The sequence below is a fragment of the Orcinus orca genome, chromosome 14, assembly GCF_937001465.1.
Source record: "Orcinus orca chromosome 14, mOrcOrc1.1, whole genome shotgun sequence".
Taxonomy (NCBI): Eukaryota; Metazoa; Chordata; class Mammalia; order Artiodactyla; family Delphinidae; genus Orcinus; species Orcinus orca.
In genome coordinates this window covers 43,301,423-43,325,413 of record NC_064572.1, presented here as the reverse complement: position 1 = coordinate 43,325,413, position 23,991 = coordinate 43,301,423, and the positions used below count along the sequence as shown (strand labels likewise).

General features: G+C 37.6%; 1 protein-coding gene across 1 annotated transcript; it reads left to right on the top strand.

The window, feature by feature from the left end:
• The first annotated feature begins 1,488 nt into the window (after positions 1–1,488).
• On the top strand, positions 1,489–23,284 carry PTPN20 (protein tyrosine phosphatase non-receptor type 20). Its single transcript, XM_049696882.1, is given in 8 exon segments — positions 1,489–1,494; positions 3,039–3,139; positions 5,345–5,352; positions 9,193–9,270; positions 9,273–9,526; positions 13,359–13,574; positions 22,215–22,276; positions 23,111–23,284. Coding segments are annotated over 8 exon segments (780 nt in total). The 3' UTR covers positions 23,166–23,284.
• The last annotated feature ends 707 nt before the right edge of the window (positions 23,285–23,991 follow it).

Below are 23,991 nucleotides of genomic sequence, written 5' to 3'. Positions count from 1 at the left end.
TAATATATGTACATTATTTGGGATTGCCCTATAAAGAAGATTTGTTTCTACTCCCCTACTTATTTATTTATTCAGTCATTTGTTTATATCAGTATGGACTCAGTATATGTATTTTGTACTTTATATTATAATCTAGTTGTTGTGTTATTTACTTTGTTCAAATTGTTCTAGTCCGGGTCCTTGGGAACTCTTTCAGGTTGACTCCTGAGTCCCTTTGACATAACCCGTCCTTTTGTTTTTTGAGCACTTTATTGCATTACAAGATACTCCAGGCTTATCTTGCATTTCCTCCTGTCCCAGCCCTAGATGCAGCCATTACTCCTAAGAGCTTAGTTTTCTCTTATTGGATAATAGCATTTAGAAACCAAGATATGGGCACTGGGCATATTTGTTGCTGATGTAGTATCATTGTTTCTAGGACTTGTATGTAGATGACTAGATTTAGAAGATAGATCAATTAATTTTTATTCCAACCCTCATTTTAAAGGTGAAGAAACTAATTCCCAGAGAGCTGAAATGATTTGTCTGTGATCATACAGCTATTCAGTCACAGCGGAAAGACCAGGAACCAGACTCCTATCTCTTAGTATTACTGTTTACACTTTGTCCTCATAAACCTTTGCATATGCAGTGCAGAAAAGTTAACTTAGGCTCCTTGGAAAATTTTATCCAGCCTTTTCTTTGACGTTACTTTGATTCAGTGAGCACTCTCCAAAAAGACCCGGTATCTTGATAATTTAGAATATTTCTCCTTGTGCCTTCTTGACATTGTTAGCCAAATCACATTTCATTCAATCAAAGACATGTTAGAGTCCTAAGTGAGCCTTATTTGAATTACAACTATCTAGAACAGTTTGCTTCTTTGATAAATATAATCAAGTTTATTTGGAAGCATGACTTGAAATATGTCTCAGGTTTAAATTATGCTACGACTTCTCACTGGGTGATGTCACTTTTTCTTAGTAAATGAATTGTGCGCAAATGGCTTTTTAACATCTTGTTGGAGATGAGAGGGATTGTGTCAGTGTATAAGCATTGCCCCATTTCTTTTCCTCTGTTCCATTTCATTCAGAATCTCCACATTCCTACCGTAATTACCTGAAATTAATTTTTAGAGATTTGCTTTACCAATTAGTGTTGATAAATTATTTTTCAGGACTAGGTCAACTCTGTAGAACTCAATTCATTTAATTTATTGGTCATCCACGCAGTTTAATGAGAAGGAATCTTTGGGAACATTTTCTCTGGATATTTTAAAGTAAAAATTAAAATACACAGAACAACACTAACAAAAGAGAGCTGGTATAGCTATAGAGAGATCAGAAAGAAGAGACTTAAAAGCAAACAGCATTAGGCATTAAGAAGTCACTGTATAATACTGAAAGGTTTAGTTCACAAGGAAGATATAAAATTCTAAAATTATAAGCACCTAATAATAGCTTCAGAATATATAAATCAGAATTACAAATAGTTATTGATAAATTCACTATGATGGTGGGCCATTTTAAAATATCTCCTTTATTAATAGATTATAGAAAATTAGTTAAGAGTATAAAAATTTTTTAAAAAGTCAATTAGCAAGCTAGATATAACAAATATATATAGAATTGCATCCAAAAATTAGAGAACACAAATTTTTTTCAAGCATACATGGACCATTTATAAAAATTTGTCATGTACCAAATCAAAATATATCATAATAAATGTCAAATAATCTTTATAGTACTGTCTGTGGTCTCTGATATAAAGAAATTCAGTTAGAAGTCAACCACAAAAAGATGAAGCATACATTTGAAATCTAAAGACACATTCTTCTAACTCATGAGTCAAAGAAGAAGTCATAATAGAAGTTTAAAATTTTAGAATATAATAAAAACAAAATTACTATCTATAAAAACTTGTGGTTTACTCATTATGCAGTAGTTAAGAAGGGAAAGGATTAATAAGTTTCACAAAATAAGGATCATCAAAAGATGCTTCAAAAAAGATGAAAAGACATAACACAGAGTGTGGAAAGACATAACACAGGGTGTGGCTAGAGATGCTGCATGAGAAACAGATGGGAGCTGAGGGTGGGAAATTAGGCAGAGGCCAGACCATGGCAGGCCTCCCAGTCTCTGGGCCTGTTGTTCCTTTTGCTCAGGATGCTTTCCTGTCTCTTTGCCTAGCCCTTCCTTCTGTCTTTTAGGTACATGGTGGTTAAGTATCACCATACTCTGTTACTGCATTAACATTAACATTTATCACAGCTGTAATTTTTCTACGCTTGCTTGTGTATTTTCTCTCTCCCCATCAGAATATATATACGCTCCACAAGGGCAGAACACACGCCTCTTATTCAGTGTTTTATCCATAGCACTTAGAACAGTATCTGCATGTACTAGGACCCCCAGAAAAGAACTGTCAAATGAATGGATTAATTGAAGCAGAATTGAGGGCTAAAATATTGGTAACTGAATCTTTATTTTAATGTGATTTTTCCCTTTAATTATATTCAATTTTGTTTACCAGTGGGCCAGGTACTGTATAGGATGGTGCAAAGGCAACAAAGTGGACTAAAGTCCATTGGGCAGAACAAAACCTTGTGGCAGAGACATACCTAGAATTACTGGATTAGATTACAAGCGCTAACATAAAGATAAATAAAGTGTTAGGAATTTTATTTTTACAATAAACTAAATGTGATAAGCATTCATTATAAGAATCTCTTCTGGGCTATAGTAATAATCTGTTTTTTGTTTTTTAAGAAAAATAAGGTTTATTTTTATGAATTTTTGGAAAATAACTTGGGTGGTTCAGTAGAAATAATTTATATGTGCATAATACTCTACACTCTGTTTTGACAGATTGGAAAATATTTAATAGGGAGATATTCATTTCAAATGATTTTCTAGGAGTAGAAATCACACTGTAATTGTGGTTTTAATTCTATTATTGAATACCTTATTGCTCTTCTTGAGAAGCTATAGAAATCATTTTCTTTAAACTATATATTCTTAAAATCATAGTCATAATTTTTTCCTTTCTTATGCCTGTAGGTTTTTGAAAATGAAATTAACTCAGGGGAAGTAAAATTGTTTCTTCAGGATTTTCAACATAGTGATGGTTTTGAGGATCAGTTTAAAAAGGAGACAGAAAGGTATAACTAATATGCTTATTTAGTGAGTTTTTTGCTTATTCATATTCATAGCTAGCCCTCTGAGTGGAGGCAGTGAATAATGGCCCTCAAATGTTTGATTAGTTTTAAAAATATAGCTCTTTGTAGTAAGTACAACCTGATTTGTCTAAAAATAGGGCGTATTTATGATCCCATAAATATGGTATTAACACAAGAAAAGATATTGCTAAAGAATTAAATTTCTCTGTCATATCAACAACTACCCAGTTCCAAAGCCTTTGTAAATGTTTTTGGAGCTCTTGGAGGGGGCAGTGTACTTGAGGTAAGGTAAAGCTCAGTACACAACTAAATTTTGAGACATTATATGCTTCCAGAAAGAAAATAATGTACTAGAAATGGAATTATTAGCATGGCGAATACTTGGTACTATAAATGAAAAAAAATGTTAAAAACTGGGGGAAAAGTAAATTTCCATTAGAAAAACAAAAGAAACAGCAGCTTTCATGCTTATAAAATGTTCAAATTTAGGTGTTACATGCAAAAACATCAAATAAGGAAACAGTTTTTTGAGCCGTATTTTCTTAGAGATTTATAAGTAATGTTAGCTACAGTCACTGGAAGAGCACTGCATAATAATGTGTATAGTATGCAACCTGTATAAACAACTTTCACAAGCGCATTAAATGAACAAATAATATTAATTCAAAAGGTGTTTTGAGATAATATTATATGCTACTAATATATACTAATTAGTAAATACTAATTATATACTAAGCACTGTATACAAATACAAAGTATTAATAGTTCTTGCTCTCTAGTTTATAGTTTAATTGGGGACACAGACATGTAAAAGACAAATTTAAATACAGTGTAGTAAATACTATTATAGAGGCAGAGTCCAAGGATTGTGGGTGCAGAAGACAGGACTATGCAAGGGGGAGAGTTCCCCACCACCTTCTTTGAAAAGAAGATATCTTGGTTAGATTTAGGATCGGATCTTAAATAAATAGAAATTCAGCAGGTGGAAAGGGAGAGAAGAAAGTTTCAAGCTGTGGGGAGAAGTTTGAGCAAAGGTAAGGAGCTGTGAAAATATCTTATTAATGGTGAGAAATGTAATGTGTCAGGAGTTATAAGGTATACGTGAATTGGAATGCCTGGAAGCTTAAGAAGATGAGAGACAGAGCAAAAAATATAATGTGGGCCAGAGTGTGAAGGAACTCAATATATGTGAAACCAAGGAGTACACATTTTATTCAGTCTGTTAGAATGAAAATGAGGCACAGATGGAGTCTTTTTTGCATTTTCCTATCTGTCTGTCAATCACCTATCTGGAAGGAGGATTGCTGGTAATGAGGTGAAAGATAGCTGGCAGGAAATGGAGAACAAGTTGATGTTTACAGTAACCCAAGAAAAGGTGGGAAGGTGGGAAGGAGGAAAGAGCAAGAAACCTGAAATTACCCACAGAAACAAAAGGAAAAGGTATTTACTTTGTTAAGGCTGAGGCATAAAGGGCATAAAGGAAATTAATAGAGATAAGGATGAAAAAGTAGGCAGGGGCCAGACTACCAGCATCCTCAATTTATGAGTCCAGTAAGGAGCCCGAGTTTGTCTTGACGTTGGTGAACAGGTATAACAATTTCCCTGGATCTAAGCGGTGGGATCTAAGCAGGTGGAGCTGCCTCTCCTCTCTATGGCATTCAAACTCTGCCTTATATTTTTGGTAGGTCTAGTGTGGGAGAGGGTTTCCTGTCCCTTGCTTAGTGGTAGGAGACTCATAATAATATTGGTGTAGGATCCTCGGATCAGGGATGTTTCCGGCCCTCCTCCAGGAATGGAGGGTTTTTCTTCTGCCCTTTTTCCAACTGTACTGTATTCACCTGTGCACAACAGGGTTTGCTGCTATTCCCCCTGCAGTTGAAGACTTTTGTTCCGTTGGGGAGGTAGGTCCAAGTGGGGCTTTTCGACATTTACAGCAGTGGCAGTAGCTTTCCTCCTCTAAGCCTATGCCACTGAGAGAAGGGTTCCTTCCATTTCCTATCCTGTCTCCAGTCCTTCTTATGAGCACTTATGGAGGTCTGTTGAGTCTGTGAGGTGTGCACACTCTCTGTATCTATGGCTTCCTGGGGTTCTGTATGCTCACACTAGACTGGATTGCTCATTCAGCCTTTAGCAATATATTGGGCTTTTTCTTATCTGAATGCTTTCTGTATCTCGTTCACCCCTCAGCTCCACAAGTGAGCCAGTGTGCCCTACGCACACTGTGACCGCCACAAGTGACCTGTCTCTCCTTAGGAGGCTGTCTTTCCTTAGATTTCAGAATACTTCGTTGGCCTGTAATCACAGCTCTCTGATGGGTTCAACATTTTTTTTATTTTGTTTTTTTCAACTTTTATATGTTGTTAGTATGTGAGTGATGCTCATATTACCTTTCTACATTTTAGGCAGAAGTGGAATTTTGAATATAAATGTATTTAAAAAATAAAAACAAGAGCATATTCCTTTGTAAACATGTCTTTTTAATGAACATATATTTACATTTCACTTTTTAAAAGCTAAATAATGTTCCATTGTATGACTACACAATTATCTGTATAGTCGACCTCTTCTGGTTGGTCACCTAGGGTAGTTCTTTTAAAAACATTGTAATGTACAGTGATATGATAAATATCCATGGAACTCAATCTCTACTCTTGAGAGCTGTTCCTTTTGAGAAACAGCTTTTGACCAGCTACTGGGCCTTAGTAGAGACTGAACACTTAACCATGAGCCTGAAAGTTGGGCGTGCACAGCAGCATTCCATTATCAGATGGAAGTGGTGTATACAAGGTCGGGCTTGAGCAGGCTCTGAAGGTACAAATAAGTTATATGAAGGGGCTAAAATGCCCATGGTCCCCTCTCCTGCTACATTACCTCCTCTTTCTCAGCCTGTACCTGTGGCTTCATGACGAGTTCCCTATGATCAATTGACTGAGGAAGAGAAAACTGGGACCTGGTTTACAGATGGTTCTGCACCATACACAGGCACCTCCTGGAAGTGGACAGCAGCTGCACTACAGTGCTGTTTTGGGGACATGCCTGAAGGACAGTAGTGAAGGGAGGTCTTCCCCATTGGTAGAACTCTGAGCAGTACTCTTGGTTGTTCATTTTGCTTGGAAGCAGAAATGGCCAGAGGTACAAATCTTTACTAATTCATGGCCTATAGCCAATTGTTTAGCTGGATGGTCAAGGACTTGGAAGAAACATAACTGGAAAATTGGTCACAAGGAAATCTGGGAGACAGAAATGTGTATAGATCTCTCTGAAAGGGCCAAAAACATGAATATATTTGTGTCCTTTGTGAATGCTCATCAAAGGGTGATTTAAGAAGAGGTTTTAATAATCAGGTGGATAGGATGACCTATTCTGTAGATACTGGTCAGCCTCTTTCCCAGCCACTCCTGTCATTACCCAGTGGATTTATGAATAAAGTAGACATGCTGGCAGGAATAGAAGCTGTGCATGGGCTCCTCATCAACGTGGAATTCCACTCACCAAGGCTGACCTTGCTATGGTCACTGCTGAGTGCCCAATCTGCCAGCAGCAGAGACCAACACTGAGGCCCCAATATAGCACCATTTCCCAGGGTGATCAGCCAGCTAGCTACTTGATGGCAGGTTGATTACATTGGACTGCTTCTGTCATAGAAAGAACGGTGCCTTTTTTCATACTAAGATAGACACTAGATACGGATTTGCCTTCCTCGCAACAAGCTTCTAGCAGATCTACCATCTGGACCTGCAGGATGCCTTATCCACCATCATGGTAGTCCACACAGCCTTGCTTCTGATCAAGGAGCTCACTTGGAGGCAAATTATTTGTGGCAGTGGGCTCATGATCATCTCTTACTGTCTCCTTTTTGAGGAGAACTTTTCTCCTATGACTACTTGAGTTATTTCTTTCTTGCTAAATACAGGCATACCTGGTTTTATAGGCCTACACTTTATTGTACTTTGCAGATACTGTGTTTTTTACAAATTGAAAGTTTGTGGCAACCTTGTGTTGAGCACATTTTTCCAACAGCATTGCCTCACTTCATGTCTCTGTGTCACATTTTGGTAATTTTCGCAATATGTCAAACTTTTTCATTATGATTATGTTTGTTATAGTGATATGATCAGTGATGTTTGATGTTACTGTTGCAAAAAGATTACAACTTGCTGCAGGCTCAGATGATGGTTAGCATTTTTTAATTAAAATATGTATATTGTTTTATAGACATAATGTTATTGCACATTTAGTAGACTACAGTATAGTGTAAGCATAACTTATATGCACTGGGGAACAAAAAAATTCATGTGACTTGCTTATTGCAGTAGTACCTTTATTGTGGTGGTCTGGAACCAAACCCACTATATCTCTGAGGTATGCCTGTGTTCCATAGTTTGTTTCTTGAACTCCTTCCTTTTATATATTCCTTTTATATGCTCTGCATCCTTTAGTATTTTAATAATTATTGTCATTTTTTTCACTTTTTTTTTTTTTTGAGTTCTGGGAAAATTCCTTAAGCTGATTTTCTAAATCACTAATTTGTTTTTCTGTTCGCTTCTCATTTTAGGGATTTTAATTGAGTAATTGTGGTTTTTACTTGAAAGCAAGCTTTTATTACTTTAGATTGTTTCATTTTTACATGTTAAATCTCCCTTTTGAAAATAAAAATTTATTTTCTTCTGCAAAATGGTACATATTCACTATAAAAATTTAGATAATAGTCACTGCTAGCATTTTGATGAATACTTGCCAAGTTTTTTAATCATATGTTTATATATGATATATATGTATACATACATATATATGATGAAAGATCTCACTTTAATGTTCTTTTACCTCCTTTATAATTTAATAATATAACAAATTTATGTCAATAAACATATACATCATTCTTTTAAATAAAATAGTGTTTGCTCAAATTTCATTTAAAATACAAATAGGAGTTTTTAAAGTATTCTTCTCTCTTATAGAAAGGAAAACATTTGCTGTGATTTCTCAGAATGATATACTTTTGTGAAGTACTAGATATCTTTATATATCTAGTGATTGTGTTTTCTACTTATTCATATTTACAAGGAGAGATTTATGTTTGCTATTTTGGAATTTGAGAAAGGTTCTGTCAGAAATTGTGTAAGCTCTCTTCAGTGATCTTGGTCATAGTGTTTTTGGAAGATAAGTGGGTCACATGACCTTGAGTAATGGAGAGGAACTATTGGTGAGACCACTGCATGGCAGGGAAGGACCCTCCTTTTATTCTGTCTGTGGGAGCAGTGGTGGAACCAGAGCTCCAGATGTCTGTGTAAAGTGAAGAGAGTTCCTGGGCCAGTGGAGTTTATTAGTGAGCCAGGTAGTTGGATTTTCCCCTCTCATATTTGTTATAATAGTCCATGTTGGACGAGTCCCATGTTACTTGGAGCAAATCCCCTTTGTAGCATCCTTTTGCCACAATACCTTTGATTAGCATGCCACTTCACCACATGAAGGCTGGGAATGGACATAAAATATGGCTGCCTTGTGTGGGGGGCATTGGTAGAATTACAGTAATCCTGGGATTTGTATCTGCCCAAGTACCCCAATCTTTTTTTTTTTTCTCCCTCCTGGCTCTGCTACTCTGGGCTTGCAGGTTTTCCGGATTTGTAGGAGAATGTCATTCATTCACTTGCTCCCTCAGAGGCCTCCTCCTTTGCTGTGTTCAGTCACAGGCTAGGAGGTACCTCCCTTGGCCTATTCCTACCTGTGCCATATGTAACAGAAATCTCTCAAAATGTCTGGATACCGATGGCATCCTTCTCTGTTCAGAAACTGATTTTTTAAAAAGCTACCTTAACCTAATTGTATATTTCTTAGGTCATGCCAGTAGATTTTGGGGAGGGAAAAATTTAAATTCATGGACTGAAATAACCCTTTGAAAAGAAATTCCTATGCCACCTTCTCTGTTGGTCAAAGAGATAAATGGATTTACCTGTGTGAAAGGGTTTCATGAAACCTGGGTGTATTGCATCTCCTGCTTTTCCTTTGTCTACCCTATGTTTCTGTGTTTGTAATAGATGATTCAACATGTGTTCCTCTTGGAGAAAACAAGGACTACATCAATGCTAGTTATATTAAAATAGTCAATTCTGGAGAAGTATTATTATTATTGCTACCCAAGGACCACTGCCAACTACCACAAATGACTTTTGGCGAATAGTTTTGGAAAATAACTCTAATGTTATTGTCATGATAACCAGAGAGGTAGAAGGTGGAGTTATCAAATGCCACCATTACTGGCCCGTTTCTATGAAGAAACCTTTGGAATTGAAAAATTGTCATATCTTCCTGGAGAACTACCAGATACTTCAATATTTCATCATTCGAATATTTCAAGTTGTCAAGAAGTCCGTAAGTTAAAAAAAATCAGTGTTAGATATATATTTCATTATATAAGCACACGTGTCAGGATGAGAAGTTAGGGGTAAGATGGGACATAACTGGGGATACTTTTTAAAGTAACTTGTTTTTACTTCTCCCTGGTACCAGAAACTAAGACAACACCACCTCTACTTCTGCCTAACCAAACTCTGACTGGAGAGACGAAAAAATTGAAAAGGTGAGTTGGGGCGGTTGAGAGTGAGTGTTGGAAGTTGCCTAATCCTGGGATGTACTTCGGCTGCTTCTGCTGAGAGTGACAGATGTGTATGGAGTCCTTAAGATATCCTGATAATCACTGTGCCAGGCACTGTTGCTCCTTACTGAGTTCAGTGCGCTTACTGGTACCTCCAGTTACTGTGCTCAATGAATGTGGTAATATTGAGATTTGTATGGGATGCTTTGGGAGCTCAGAAGGGAAGTACTTAGCTCTCCTTGGGCTTGGGGGGAAGACTTGCTAGAGGAGGTGACATCTGGATTGAGAATAACCCAAATGAGAAAGATGGAAAGAGGAAGTAGATGATCAAGGTATAAAATAGCATGGGATATGTATAGAGAGATACAAGTAGTTAAGTGTTTCTGGAATGTAAAAGTTCAATGCCAGGGAGTAGTGAGAGGTGAGATGAGGCTATAGAAAATAAGTAGAGAAAGCCAGAACATGAAATGTCTTGAATTTCAGCTAAGGAACATGAACTTCATTATGAAGATAATTGGGAGACATTGAACAATTTTAGTAAGAAGCGTCCATGATCAACTAGGGCAGTTAACAATTAGATAGAAAGCAAAGATTCTGGTGTTTTTCAGATAAAATTGGCAGACTTTATGTGACTTATGACTTATAAGGAGCGTTCAAAAATTATGCTGTCAAATGCGATAGCCACATTTGGCTATTTTATATTTAAATTATTAAAACTTACATAAAATAACAAATTCAGTTTCTCATTTATAGTATCCACACTTCTAGTATTTAATCACATGTTACTAGTGGCTACCATATGGGCAGCAAAGATATAGAGCATCTGCATCATTGTAGAAAGTTCTATTGGGAAGTATTGGTCTAGAATAATTCATAGAATAATTCATTTCTTGCTCTACAGACTCAGAAAACAGAAAAGGAATGATTTATAGGAGAAAGCGATGTTACATTGCTCTAAGTGGATTTGATTAGCAGGTAGGTGATACATGTGTTCTATAGGAGTGAAGGGGATGGGAGTTAAACCAGAAACTTGAAAAGAGTGATGAGATTTGGAGTCATCATCAAAGAAGTTGATTGGAGCACAGGCAATGATCAGGAAAAGGGTTGCTGGAGGTGCTGAGGTTGGAACCCATAATTTGCAATAACAATAAAATATGCAACTATGTGATTAATTTTTTCCTAACCATGGGATTCCTGAACACAGGTTATGAGACTTACCCAGGGAGGGATGTTGCTTAGTATATGTGGCAGGATTCAAAGGATGAAAGGAGTTGACAGTTTGGTAAGAGAATGATTTAGATAATCAGCCATGAAGTCTAAATTTAGGGAGATGGATGGAATCGGGCTAGGAGGAAATGGAGGACAACAAGGACAGGAGAGCTCCGTTTAGTCACATTGTTGGAGTTGAAGTGAAGCACAAATGAGGTGGTAGCGTAACAGCTTCTGCTCAGAAAATGATGTTGGAATCTAAGAACTGGAAGATTTTTGATATTGGACATTATAGATGATGGTGAGTCCAAGGAGTGATCACATTGTGAGGACTAGAAGAAAGAAATGGTCTCCTCTGCAAGAGAGAAATAAAAATGTGAGGTTAGAGTGTCTGTTTGGTTGTTGAGATCCCAAATTTGCCTGGTCAGAATCTGTGGTAGGGTGATAGCGATGAGAAGGTGAAGCTAAGAGGTATGAAACTCAAAAGGAAGAGAGGTTTTTGTACAAACAGAAGGAATAATGAATTGGAAATAGCATTGGGCAGCAAGCAGTATGCAACCTAATCTCTAGGCTCTGTGGTACCTGGAGTACAGGAAAATAGGCGGCCTTGATTAGAGAGGGCTGCAGAGTGCAGTGCCCATGGGAGGCAAGGCCAGGAAGTGGAAGAAGCATTTAGGGAAGTGATGATGGTTTCCACGAGTTTACTGTGGGATGGGGGCCTGAGTGCAAAGGGAGATGTTGAAGAGCTAGAGAAGTGGGGAGGGAGGGGAAAGGATAGAATTGAAGAGCATGAGGATCGGAGCATAGAGTGGTGACAGAGGAGGCCAAGAATAGTAATGATGGCTGACATTGATGGAGAGCTTGCTGGCTGTGTGCTAGGCCCTGTGCTTGCTCCGTACACCTGAGGATTTGCCTGATCCTTCACTCTCCTAAGACTTGTTGATTCCCTCCTATTAACCAAGTATTGTGCCAGATGCTGGAGATAGAAAACAGAAACAGCCTCAACTCTTAGAGTGCTTACAGTCTAGTGGGGGAGGAAAACACCAGTTCCAAATAACATGTGATACTTGCTATGGCAGGAGACAGCATGCTTGGAGAATACAGGCCAGGTGGGAGGCCCAGAGGGATGATCTGTCTGCAAGGATTCAAATGCTCAGTTCCACCTGTGCACCCTTGACAAGGGCGTCTAGGATGGTGGCCTTTGGGCTGAGGCCCGCAAGCCTCAAGACCATGGGGTTGATGTTTGGAGAATCTGCATCGTGGCACTATGTCAGGAAACCAGTGAAGCCCACCTTCGTGCAGGTTCTCAGTGGTCAACAGTGCATGAAAGATTTAATCCCTAAGGTATGTGATGGAGTGAGCGCTATCCTCAATTGGGTGCCTTCACAAGATTTTCAAGTGTCCTTTTCCTCATCCAATTTCATGTGCCGATGATTCAAAATTGAGGTTTTCTGTTTGGAACTTAGGAAAATTGTATTTCTATTTGGAACGCAGAAAAAGGTGCTACATTAGGGAGAAGCAGAGGAGCAGTGAGAAACCCTTCCTGAGTTTTTTCACGAGGGTGCCCGGTGAAGTAAAACGAGGGCTCCACATTGGGGAAAGGGTGAACCCTCTGGAAGGGATGATCGGTAAGCTCAAAGTGCTTTATCTGTCAAGCCTGAGGAGAGTTCCATGGCTCCACGTTCAGGGGGTTCAGAGTGGGGACCACAGTCTACTCACATGGTCATTAACTGCCCAATTCTCATCACCGGAGGAGGTTGCCCCCCACCAAATCCCGGTTAAGCAGCTTGACAGCACTTACTGTTTTAATTAAATTTAGTATCATAATATTTAAGCCGAGATAGATTGCTTTTCTATCTTATTCCTAACATGTCAGCTCATCTTTCATCCTAAGTGTTTTGGATTCTTGGTTTGTTTGGACTCTTCTACATTCTCATGGTGCAGAAGAAAGATGATAGAGTTAGATTTGGGAGGACTGCACTATTGTCCCAGCTCTAAACATATGAGCCTTCTGACCTCGCATACATCTATCAGTCAATCAAATGCTTACTTGTCATCTGTAAACTGAGGATATCACAGTGCTTGCCTCCCCAGGGTTGATGTGAGGATTAAATGAGATAATGCGTGTGAAGTCCTTAGCACAGTACCTGGCACAGAGTAAGGGCTGAATTCCTGTCACCTGTTAGTATTTTTATTTTTATTATCCTATTACCATATAGCAATTAGTATTACTATTTCTGGCATATTAGAAATTAAAAGAAGATCTCTACTATAAGACGTTGATAAATCTCTCCTCTCTCTCCGCCTTCCTCTCCCTCCCTCCCTCCTTCTCTCTCTCCCTCTCTCCCATCCTCTTTCTTTCCCTTTCTCCCTCTCTCCCTCCCCACCCCACCCCCACAGACAGGAGCTAGTCACTTTGTAAAACACTTGCAGTTCACCAAGTGGCCAGACCATGGCACTCCTGCCTCAGCAGAAGGTTTTATAAAGTATGTTCGTTATGTGAGGAAGAGCCACCTTACAGGACCCATCATTGTTCACTGCAGTGCTGGCGTGGGCCGGACAGGGGTGTTCCTATGTGTGGATGTTGTGTTCCGTGCCATTGAAAAGAACTTTTCAGTATGTGTGAATTAAGCAGATAAACTGATGCTGTTAGTAAACACTATACTTTTAACAGCCTTCTAATAACTGAAGACTAATATTTGGCATTCAAGAGCAACCGAGTAAATAGAGAGCCTGTGAGCTTTGGGTACCTGCTTCTCACTTAACTGCTGCAAGTTCTTGGAGGTGGTTGTGAGAATTAAAGTACGCAATGCAAATGAATGGCTTCGGACAGTGTCTGGAGCATGGTAGGTGCATCGTAAACATGAGTTCATCTTCCTTTTCTTTCCCTTCACCCACACATACAGTTTTTAGAATCTTGTTAGAGAATGTTGATGATGTGTGCCTATTTTTAATGAACAGAAATACATGCATGTGAGCACATTGGGAAAAAAAAGTAGACTTCAGAGTTAATGAGAGGTCCCTGGGTTTGACTGCCAGTTTTGCCACACATTTTAGATTTTGGTGACTTTCTGCAAATTGCTCATCTTCTCTGAAACCTAGTTTTCTCATATGTAAAATAAGGCTAATAATATTGTTGGGTTTGAGTCAACCGTTAACAATTCTTTATTTTCCTCCTAAATTTGGAACCAGCTAAGGGATAAACACAAGAATTAGACATATGGTGATTCTACTATGATCTTTATTACTGATTAATTAGGGAATGTGGCTTTGGATCTGTGCCCCAAAAGGCCTACTTTTACTGAACTGCTTTCCTGTGCTGCAGAAGTGAGGAGGGGAAGACATTAGCAGGCACTGCAGGGTGGTGGGGGAAAGCGGCTCTCACCATGTCCACAAGGAATATGAAAATCCACACCTTGGTCGTAAGACAACAGGGGCTATGAGGCATTTGTCCTGGTAGGCAAGTTTTGCAGAGTTATCTTGTTATCAGAACAAATGTTAAATCTCTGCTCTCTTAGGCTTTATGTAGTTATACCCCAAGAGTGACAAACTCTCCCTTGTGATAGCAAATTGGCTGCATGGGTTCTACAACTCTCCATTCTAAGGTAGTATTACATCGGGGGTAGAAAAATGTCCTCTCCCAGAAACTCCCTGGAGGACAGAGGGAGTTTATTTTTCTCAGAAGCTTGAGCCAATATCTCCTAGCATTTCACTGTTTCCACTTCAGTTATAGCCCTTTCCCTAAACTGATCACTGTGGGAGATGCTGGTCCATTAGGGTCTGTCAGGACTACTCCAGGCCATACAGCTGAGAATGAGAGAGGAATGGTTTTCCAAAGCACACTGAGAGTTTTGTTTTGTTTTTTTTAATAAAGAATGAATATAAACTGGGTGGTAAAAAAATGACAAATGTCCCCAAAATGCTGAAAATTTAAGTAGTATGAATCTGATGTTACCTGTTCCTATAATTAATGTTGTTTTATCCTTTTAACAGAAAACGTATTAGCATAATTTTATTTTATATATTCTTCATCATAATTAATTTGTTTATATTTGTTCTTATTTTATATTCCTTATAGAAACTATAAAAACTATAAATATTGTATTTTGTGATTCTGAGGAGCACTTTTTTTTCCCCATCATTATACCTTCTTTAAACTCAAAATGTGTTTTATAATAAGTCATCTGTCAGCTTAATTGACAGTGTTTTTCTTAGCATTATGTAAAATAGTGACGTATTTTACAATTAAGGATGCTTAGATTTGATGGAAAATAGTGGTTCAAAAAAAGGAAATGCATCCATTGTTGCCTTATTGGCTTTTCATAGAGCCTTGAGCTGTCAAATGTTCTTACTTATGCCCCTCTCTCCTCTTTTCAGAAATTTTGTCCACCAGAGCTACTTAAAGTATGGTCTTGGACCAGCAACAATCTGTGTTATTTGCAGCAAGATAAGTTTTCTGGAATTGAGAGTAAGCATTTAGAAACTTTCAAAGCAGTTTGATATCTTGCTGTGACATCCAAGAGCATGACAGTGGGTTGGCCTTGGTGAACAGGATGTAGACCAGTTTGTGCATTGTGGAAATCACACAGGGAGTCTTACATGCTGCAAGCTGTATACCAGCCGTGTGTGGCTAACATTTTAAGATTAGTTTATCAATTATAACTCTAAAGGATATGAAAATCTGAGAATATGTAACCATTTATTTCTTTTTATTGTTATTTTATAGTCATTTTTATTTTTAAGTAAGCCTGCTTAAAAATCCTTAAAACATTGGGAGCAAACTGGCTCTTCTCTTGCCAGCACTGGTATTGCTCTGTAGTTGAAACATTCTCGATAGAACTTTCCCCTCTAACCGTCTTCAACATGCAATAATAGTTGTTAATTATCAGTTACCATATTATCACATAATGAAGTGAGTAATCCAAAATTTAACACATTAACCTTTACGAAATCAAAAATTCTTACCACATCCACATCACTAAACACACTGTCCAGTTCATCTGGCAGGGTTCTTTTTTTTTTTTTTGGTAGCAAGACTTTCTTGATGAAGCAGTGTGTTGGTTTATCTTTTGGGATAAATTCTTTAATCTGTATAACTACCTCAGACTTGTTTTGTTGTCATTGCAGCTCTACTACCAGAACATAATCCTACACAAAACTTACAAATTACATTTGATGACAGTGTAGTACTTTGCATTTTTATGCAATTTAAGACTAGTTAGTTGTGTTTATCAGTAATTAAACTGAGAAAAGGAAGAATTCTTCCTTCTTATCACATCATTTTCAAATCACACATATACCAAATCACTATGTTAGCAATAGCTGTGTAGTCAGTAAGTTGCAGTGGTAAATACTTTGCTACTTTTGTTTTGTGAGTTGGTACCACTTCGCATCACTAGCCAGTCCCTGAATTCATCAAGCTGTGGCTTCATTAGAAAATGGTACTTTAACTATCTTTTTTTGCCATACCTTCAGCTCAGATTTTCAATAAAGCACCTTCAGTACAGTCTGTCACCATTATCTGGCAATCGTGTAAGGGTTTTTAGTCTTAGCAATTCAAAGTGCTATTTTGTAAGTCTGCAGAGTATTAATGTTACATGTGAAATGTTGAACATGAGCTTTTTATTTTAGTATTTTTTAAAATAATTCTTTTGTCTTGGAACTTATTGCTTTTGTTCTGTAAGTGACAAGTACATTTTAATGGTTTCTTTGCTTTGTTAGCCAGTACATCTTTGCAATTAATACAAGTGTGGTTTTAGCAATTCACAATTAATAATGGCTATAAAACTCAATGTATGAGGAATCATAATGCTAGGTAAAATTAACATGAACTCTTTTGGTCTTCATTTCTTTGTAGTTACTTACACTATTATCATTTGGTTAACCACTACAGCTATATTCAGAAAAGCTGTGCCTTTTCTTGTCAAGACAATCCAGGGCAGCGGCTTTTGCCATCAGTAAATTAAGGTTAAAAATGAATAATACAAATATATTTTCATAATTTGCCTAATCTTAAATTACAAATTAACAGACTTTCAAGCAACAATGGTTTTTAAATTCATTGAAGTTCCATTTTATCAATATTTCCTTTTATGGATCATGCTTTTGGTGTCAAGTTTAAGAACTCCTCACCTAGCCTAAAGAATCTTTAGGTCCTAAAGAATTTTTCCTATGTCCTTTTCTAAAGTTCTGTAGTCTTATGTTTTACATTTAAGTCCATAGTCCATTTTGAGTTAATTTTTTTATAAGGGGCAAGGTTTAAGTCAAGGTTCACTTGCTGTTCTTCCTCCACTGAATTGTTTTTACACCTTTGTCAGAAATCATTGGGACTGTTTGTATGGGGCCTGTTTCTAGTTCTGTATTCTGTTTCATTGATCTATGTGTCTATCCTTTCGCCATTACCACACTTCGGATTCCTGTAGCTATATAGGAAGTCTTAGTATCAGGGAGAGTGATTCCTTCTCTTGCAAAATTGTTTCAACCATTATAGGTCTGTGCCTTTCCATATAAATTTTAAAATTAGCTTGTCTATGTTTACAGAAAAGCTTGAGGGATTTTGATAGGATGAATTGACATTTTTACTATGTTGGATCTTCCAATATGAATGTGGTATGTCTCTCAGTTTATTTAGGTCTTCTTTGATTTCTTTCATCAGCATTTTGTCATTTTCAGCATATAGCTTCTGTACGTGTTTTGTTGGATTTATTTTATTGTAAATGGTATTGTGTTTTTACTACCATGTTCGTTGTGTGTACACATATGTACAAATAAGTTGATTTTTGTGTTTTTAAAAAATATTTATTTATTTATTTGCTTGTGCTGGGTCTTAGTTACAGCACGTGGGCTCCTTAGTCGCGGCAGGCGGGCTCCTTAGTTGTGGCATGTGAACTCTTAGTTGCAGGATGCATGTGGGATCTAGTTCCCTGACCAGGAATCGAACCTGGGCCCCCTGCATTGGGAGCATGGAGTCTTAACCACTGTGCCACCAGGGAAGTCCCCAAATGCAGTTGATTTTTGCATGTTGATCTTGTATCCTATGATCTTGTTGAACTCACTTATTAGTTCTAAGAGGTTTTTTTGTCCTGTTTTGTTTTGTTTTCAGATTCCTTGGGAGTTTCTGCATAGACAATCATTCCATCTGCAAGTAGGGACACACTTACCTCTTCCTTTCCAATTCATTTGCCTCATATTTCTTTTTTCTGGTCTTATTGCGCTACCTGGAACTTCAAGTGTGTTGAAAACAGAAGGTGAGAGCAGACATTCTTGCCATCACTAATATTAGGGGAAAAGCAAATTAAAATTATTTGTTCTATGAAAGATGCTATGAAGTGGATGAAAGGACAAGCTATAGACTTGGAGAAACTGTTTGCAATCCACATATCCAACAAAGGTCTCACATCTAGAGTATATAAAGAACCCTCAAAACTCAATAGTAAAATAAATAAATAAATAAATAGGCAAGTGATTCAGTTAGAAAATGGGTAAAAGACATGACATTTCAACAATGAGGATGTATTGATGATAAATAAGCACATGAAAAGATGCTCAGCTTCATTAACCTTTAGGGAAATGAAATTAGAACCATGATATTCAGCTGCATGAGCTGCTTGTAAATTTTGTAGATTAATCCTTTGTCAGTTGCTTCATTTGCAAATTTTTCTCCCATTCTGAGGGTTGTCTTTTCGTCTTGTTTATGGTTTCCTTTGCTGTGCAAAACCTTTGAAGTTTCATTAGGTCCCATTTGTTTATTTTTGTTTTTATTTCCATTTCTCTAGGAGGTGGGTCAAAAAGGACCTTGCTGTGATTTATGTCATAGAGTGTTCTGCCTATGTTTTCCTCTAAGAGTTTGATAGTGTCTGCCCTTACATTTAGGTCTTTAATCCATTTTGAATTTATTTTTGTGTATGGTGTTAGGGAGTGTTCTAATTTCATTCTTTTACATGTAGCTGTCCAGTTTTCCCAGCACCACTTACTGAAGAGGCTGTCTTTTCTCCACTGTATATTCTTGCCTCCTTTATCAAAGATAAGGTGACCATATGTGCGTGGGTTTATCTCTGGGCTTTCTCTCCTGTTTCATTGACCTATATTTCTGTTTTTGTGCCAGTACCATACTGTCTTGATTACTGTAGCTCTGTAGTATAGTCTGAAGTCAGGGAGCCTGATTCCTCCAGCTCCTTTTTCTTTCTCAAGATTGCTTTGGCTATTCGGGTCTTTTGTGACAAAGGATTAATCTCCAAAATTTACAAGGAGATCATGCAGTTCAATATCAAAAAAATAAACAACCCAATCTAAAAATGGGCAGAAGATCTAAATAGACATTTCTCCAAAGAAGATATACAGATTGCCAACAAAAACATGAAAGAAGGGCTTCCCTGGTGGCGCAGTGGTTGAGAGTCCGCCTGCCGATGCGGGGGACGCGGGTTCGTGCCCCAGTCCGGGAGGATCCCACATGCCGCGGAGCGGCTGGGCCCGTGAGCCATGGCCGCCGAGCCTGCGCGTCCGGAGCCTGTGCTCCGCAATGGGAGGGGCCACAACAGTGAGAGGCCCGCGTAACGCAAAAAAAAAAAAAAAAAATGAAAGAATGCTCAACATCATTAATCATTAGAGAAATGCAAATCAAAACTACAATGAGATATCATCTCACACCGGTCAGAATGGCCATCATCAAAAAATCTACAAACGATAAATGCTGGAGAGGGTGTGGAGAAAAGGGAACCCACTTGCACTGTTGGTGGGAATGTAAATTGATACAGCCGCTATGGAGAACAGTATGGAGGTTCCTTAAAAAACTAAAAATAGTACTACCATACGACCCAGCAATCCCACTACTGGGCATATACCCTGAGAAAAGCATAATTCAAAAAGAGTTATGTACCACAATGTTCATTGCAGCTCTATTTACAATAGCCAGGACATGGAAGCAACCTAAGTGTCCATCGACAGATGAATAGATAAAGAAGATGTGACACATATATACAGTGGAATATTACTCAGCCATAAAAAAGAAACAAATTGAGTTATTTGTAGTGAGGTGGATGGACCTAGAGTCTGTCATACAGAGTGAAGTAAGTCAGAAAGAGAAAAACAAATACCATATGCTAACACATATATATGGAATCTTAAAAAAAAAATTGTTATGAAGTACCTAGGGGAAAGATGGGAATAAAGACATAGACCTACTAGAGAATGAACTTGAGGATATGGGGAGGGGGAAGGGTAAGCTGTGACAAAGTGAGAGAGTGGCATGGACATATATACACTACCAAACGTAAAATAGATAGCTAGTGGGAAGCAGCCGCATAGCACAGGGAGATCAGCTCAGTGCTTTGTGACCACCTAGAGGGGTGGGATAGGGAGGGTGGGAGGAGGGAGACGCAAGAGGGAAGAGATATGGGGATATATGTGTACGAATAACTGATTCACTTTGTTATAAAGCAGAAACTAACATACCATTGTAAAGCAATTATACTCCAATAAAGATGTTAAAGAAAAAACCATAATAAAATATCACTAGACATCCATCAGAGAGGCTAATATAAAAAATAATGACAACACCAAATGCTGGTGAATGTTTGAAAAAACTAGATTACTCATATGTTGCTTATAGGAATGAATGTAAAATGGTATATCCAGTCTGGAAAATAGTTTTAAATTTTCTTTAAAAAAAACAAAAGCAGAACTAAACTAAACTTACCATGTAACCTTAGGAATAACACTCGGGTATTTATTCCATAGAAATGAAAACTTATGTTCACACATAAACCTGTATGTAAATGCTCGTAGCAGATCTATTTATAATAGCCAAAAACTGCGAAACAACCTAGATGTTCTTCAACAAGTTTAATGGTTAAAAAAATTGGTACCTGTCCATACTGTGGAATACTATTTAGCAATAAAGAGGAATGAACTACTGATACACTCAATTTGGATGAATCATGAGGCAATTAGACTAAATGAAAAAAACGTTAGTCTCGAAAAGTTAGATATTACATGATTCCATTATGTAATCCCCTTGAAATAACAAAACGATAGAGATGGAGAACAGTTTACTGGTTGCCAAGGGTTGGGGGTTGGGGTGGGTGGGTAGTTCTAATGGATAACAGGAGGAAGTCTTGTGGTGGAACTGTTGTGCACCTTGATCGTGGTTGCAGTTGCATGAATTTTCACATGTGATAATATTTTATAGAACTATACATACACATACATGCCCACTCTCACAAAAGATTGCATGTTAAACTGGCAAAATCTGAATAAGCTCTGTAGATTGTACCAATGTCAATTTTTTGGTTTTGATGTTATACTCTAGTTGTAGAGGATAGTATAATTGGGAGAAACTAGGTGAAGGATACACAGACTCTCTCTACATTTTTTGCAACTTATTATGTATCTATAATTATTTCAATATAAAAATTTTTAAAGGCTTAATTAACATTTTAAATTATTATAGAAATGACAAATTATATAAATAAAGGAATGTTTACATTTTCTCTGATTTTTATGTACTTTTGGATTATAGCTGACAGTTGACAAACCTTAAATTTCATGTGGTTTTGCTGCACATGACTCGTCCTCAGCTTACACCACATGTGACTTTTCAGGCAAGTTCAGCAACACCTGAGCTGGTCTATATCTTGTTCCACTGATGAGGCTGCTCAATGTTACACCACTGTCAGATTGCCGTAAGAGTTTCTAAACACTTATTACCCGTTTCTGGACTCATCTCATTGTGGTCTAGCAACATCCCTTTGCAGACCTGCACCAGCTTAGTGACCACACTGGGTAGTGCTGGTCTCCGTGCACAGGTGCAGAATCTGGTGTTGGGCCAACTGTTGCTCAGGGTCTCCATTTGAGTTGAGAGGGCTCTTTATATGAGAAACAGCTGTGTTACTGTTGTGGCCAGAAAAAGTCTTCTATGCTTCAGACTTTTGCAGAATCACAGTGCTGCTTTAAGTTCTCCCTTCTGAGAACAGAAAAGTATACACAGGGGCAAATTTGTTGTTATTTCTTTTGGAGAACATTTCTTATTATAAATGATTGCTTCCTGCTTTTTCCTGGAAACCCATTTAAACAAGTCTTCCTTATCCATTAGACAAGGTTAAACATAGTACATTTTCTTATGACTGAAAATGAGAACTTTCTGGTTAAATCTTGAGATATCTTTTACTGGAAAGAAGTATGGCGTACTCCTTTGGCATCTGTGGGTTTTGTGTTTTCCCCCTCTATGGATAATACAAGATTACTGTCATCCTGTTACAGTTCAACATCATGAATATAGTGGGCCAAATGAGAGAACAACGTTATGGAATGATCCAAACAAGGTAAGTCTCACTGCATAAATTCTAATAAGAACAATAATGAATATAAAGATGAACATTGTATAGCACATTACAATTTGTAAAGCTCTTTTGCCTACACAGTTTCATTGAATTCTCACCGTTTGAGGTAGACGTTAGTTATGCTCTGATATTACTGATGAAATACTTCAAGTTCAGAGCAATGAAGTTTGTTCCATGATGTCATTCAGACAGCAAGTAGAGGAGCCAAGACTGAAACTGAAGTCCCCTAATGTCCACACACATGCTTAGTCCATAATGCCATTTTAAGTAACATCTCTAAAGTTATTTTCCATAAATTTCTGGATGGCAATTTTGGGATATTTATTTGCAACCAAAATATCAAAGTCACTGACATGTCATAAAAAGGAAATCATTTATGTCACAGATTAGTTACATTAATCATTGGGGGATCAAGAGAATATGGATAATGAAAATAAACAGGTACCCCTAAATCTTTTTTAGGGTTTTTTTAGGCAATGTTCAGTGATATGAAGTGTTTCATTTGAACTAGGCTACGTCTAAAAAAAAGTTTAAATTTGATTTATCCAGTGAAGATATAAAGAGATTGAGATTGAGTCAGTTTCCCTTCTGTTCAGTTAAGCTTCAGTTAACTAGTTCTAGACCAAGAACTATATTATTATCATTTATCTTCCTGATATTTTTAAAAATGTATTTACATAAAGAAGTTCTTGGTTAAGTGTTTGCTCTTTTTAGGCACTTTTCTTTGTGGTTGAAAAGTACAAATGTGTTTTCTGAAAGTGGATATTGATATTCAATTAACATTCCATTGTTTTTCATATATATATATGTATTTAGGAGCAGTATATCCTTTGTTATAAAATTGTGCTTGAAGTTCTTCAGAAGCTTCTGACTTTAAAGTAAGAAAGAATTCTGTTGCTTCACACTTGAAATTACCAAGTGTCTCGGAGCCTCCTCAAAAAGAACATGTTCGAGCTGTGCTGAAGGGCTTTGCTTATGCAAATGTGCTGTCTTGGTGTATCATTTGACTTTCTTTCTGACAACTCCCTGAAGGCAGCATCATTTGGTTTGGGGTGGACGGTGTTTACCCACTGAACTTACTTAGGTAATATCAAGTACCCTCCCACATTTTCCAATGAAATGAAAGTTACATAAAACAACTGCAGCCTATTTGGTTGAAGGGGTTACAGAACCCAATAAAGGACTTAAACTGTATTATTTAAGATTTTATTTGGAAAGACAGCTGAAGGGAGCTGAGGATTCTGCAGATCACAAGATCGCAAGATCATATCATGACCTCTTACAGGCATCTTCAAGACAGATATGTATCCATGTTTTTTAGCTAGAGTCTGTACTTGTAGGTGGTGTTTGAAAAACTTAGGTCACTAAAGAGTCCGATTAGGATGGGTTAACTGTCTATGCAAATTGGCTTCCATTTTCCTATACTTCTACACTCCTCTTGGGCCCCAGGGACCTTGGAGGACAAGCTGCCTTTCTAGAGCAGCTGGACAAGGACCTGTTGGTCTGGGAAGCATTTTCATGGGTGGGCAGAGTTCCTCCTCTCCATCACATGAGCACTTCGGTGAACGGTCCAAAACTAAAACAGATGTTTATATAGAAAATCCAAGAGGAAATTTTTGCCCGTCTTGAGTTCTTTCCTATTCCACCCGAACACTTAACATATTACTCAGTCTGCTTTGTTAAAAGCAAATATTACA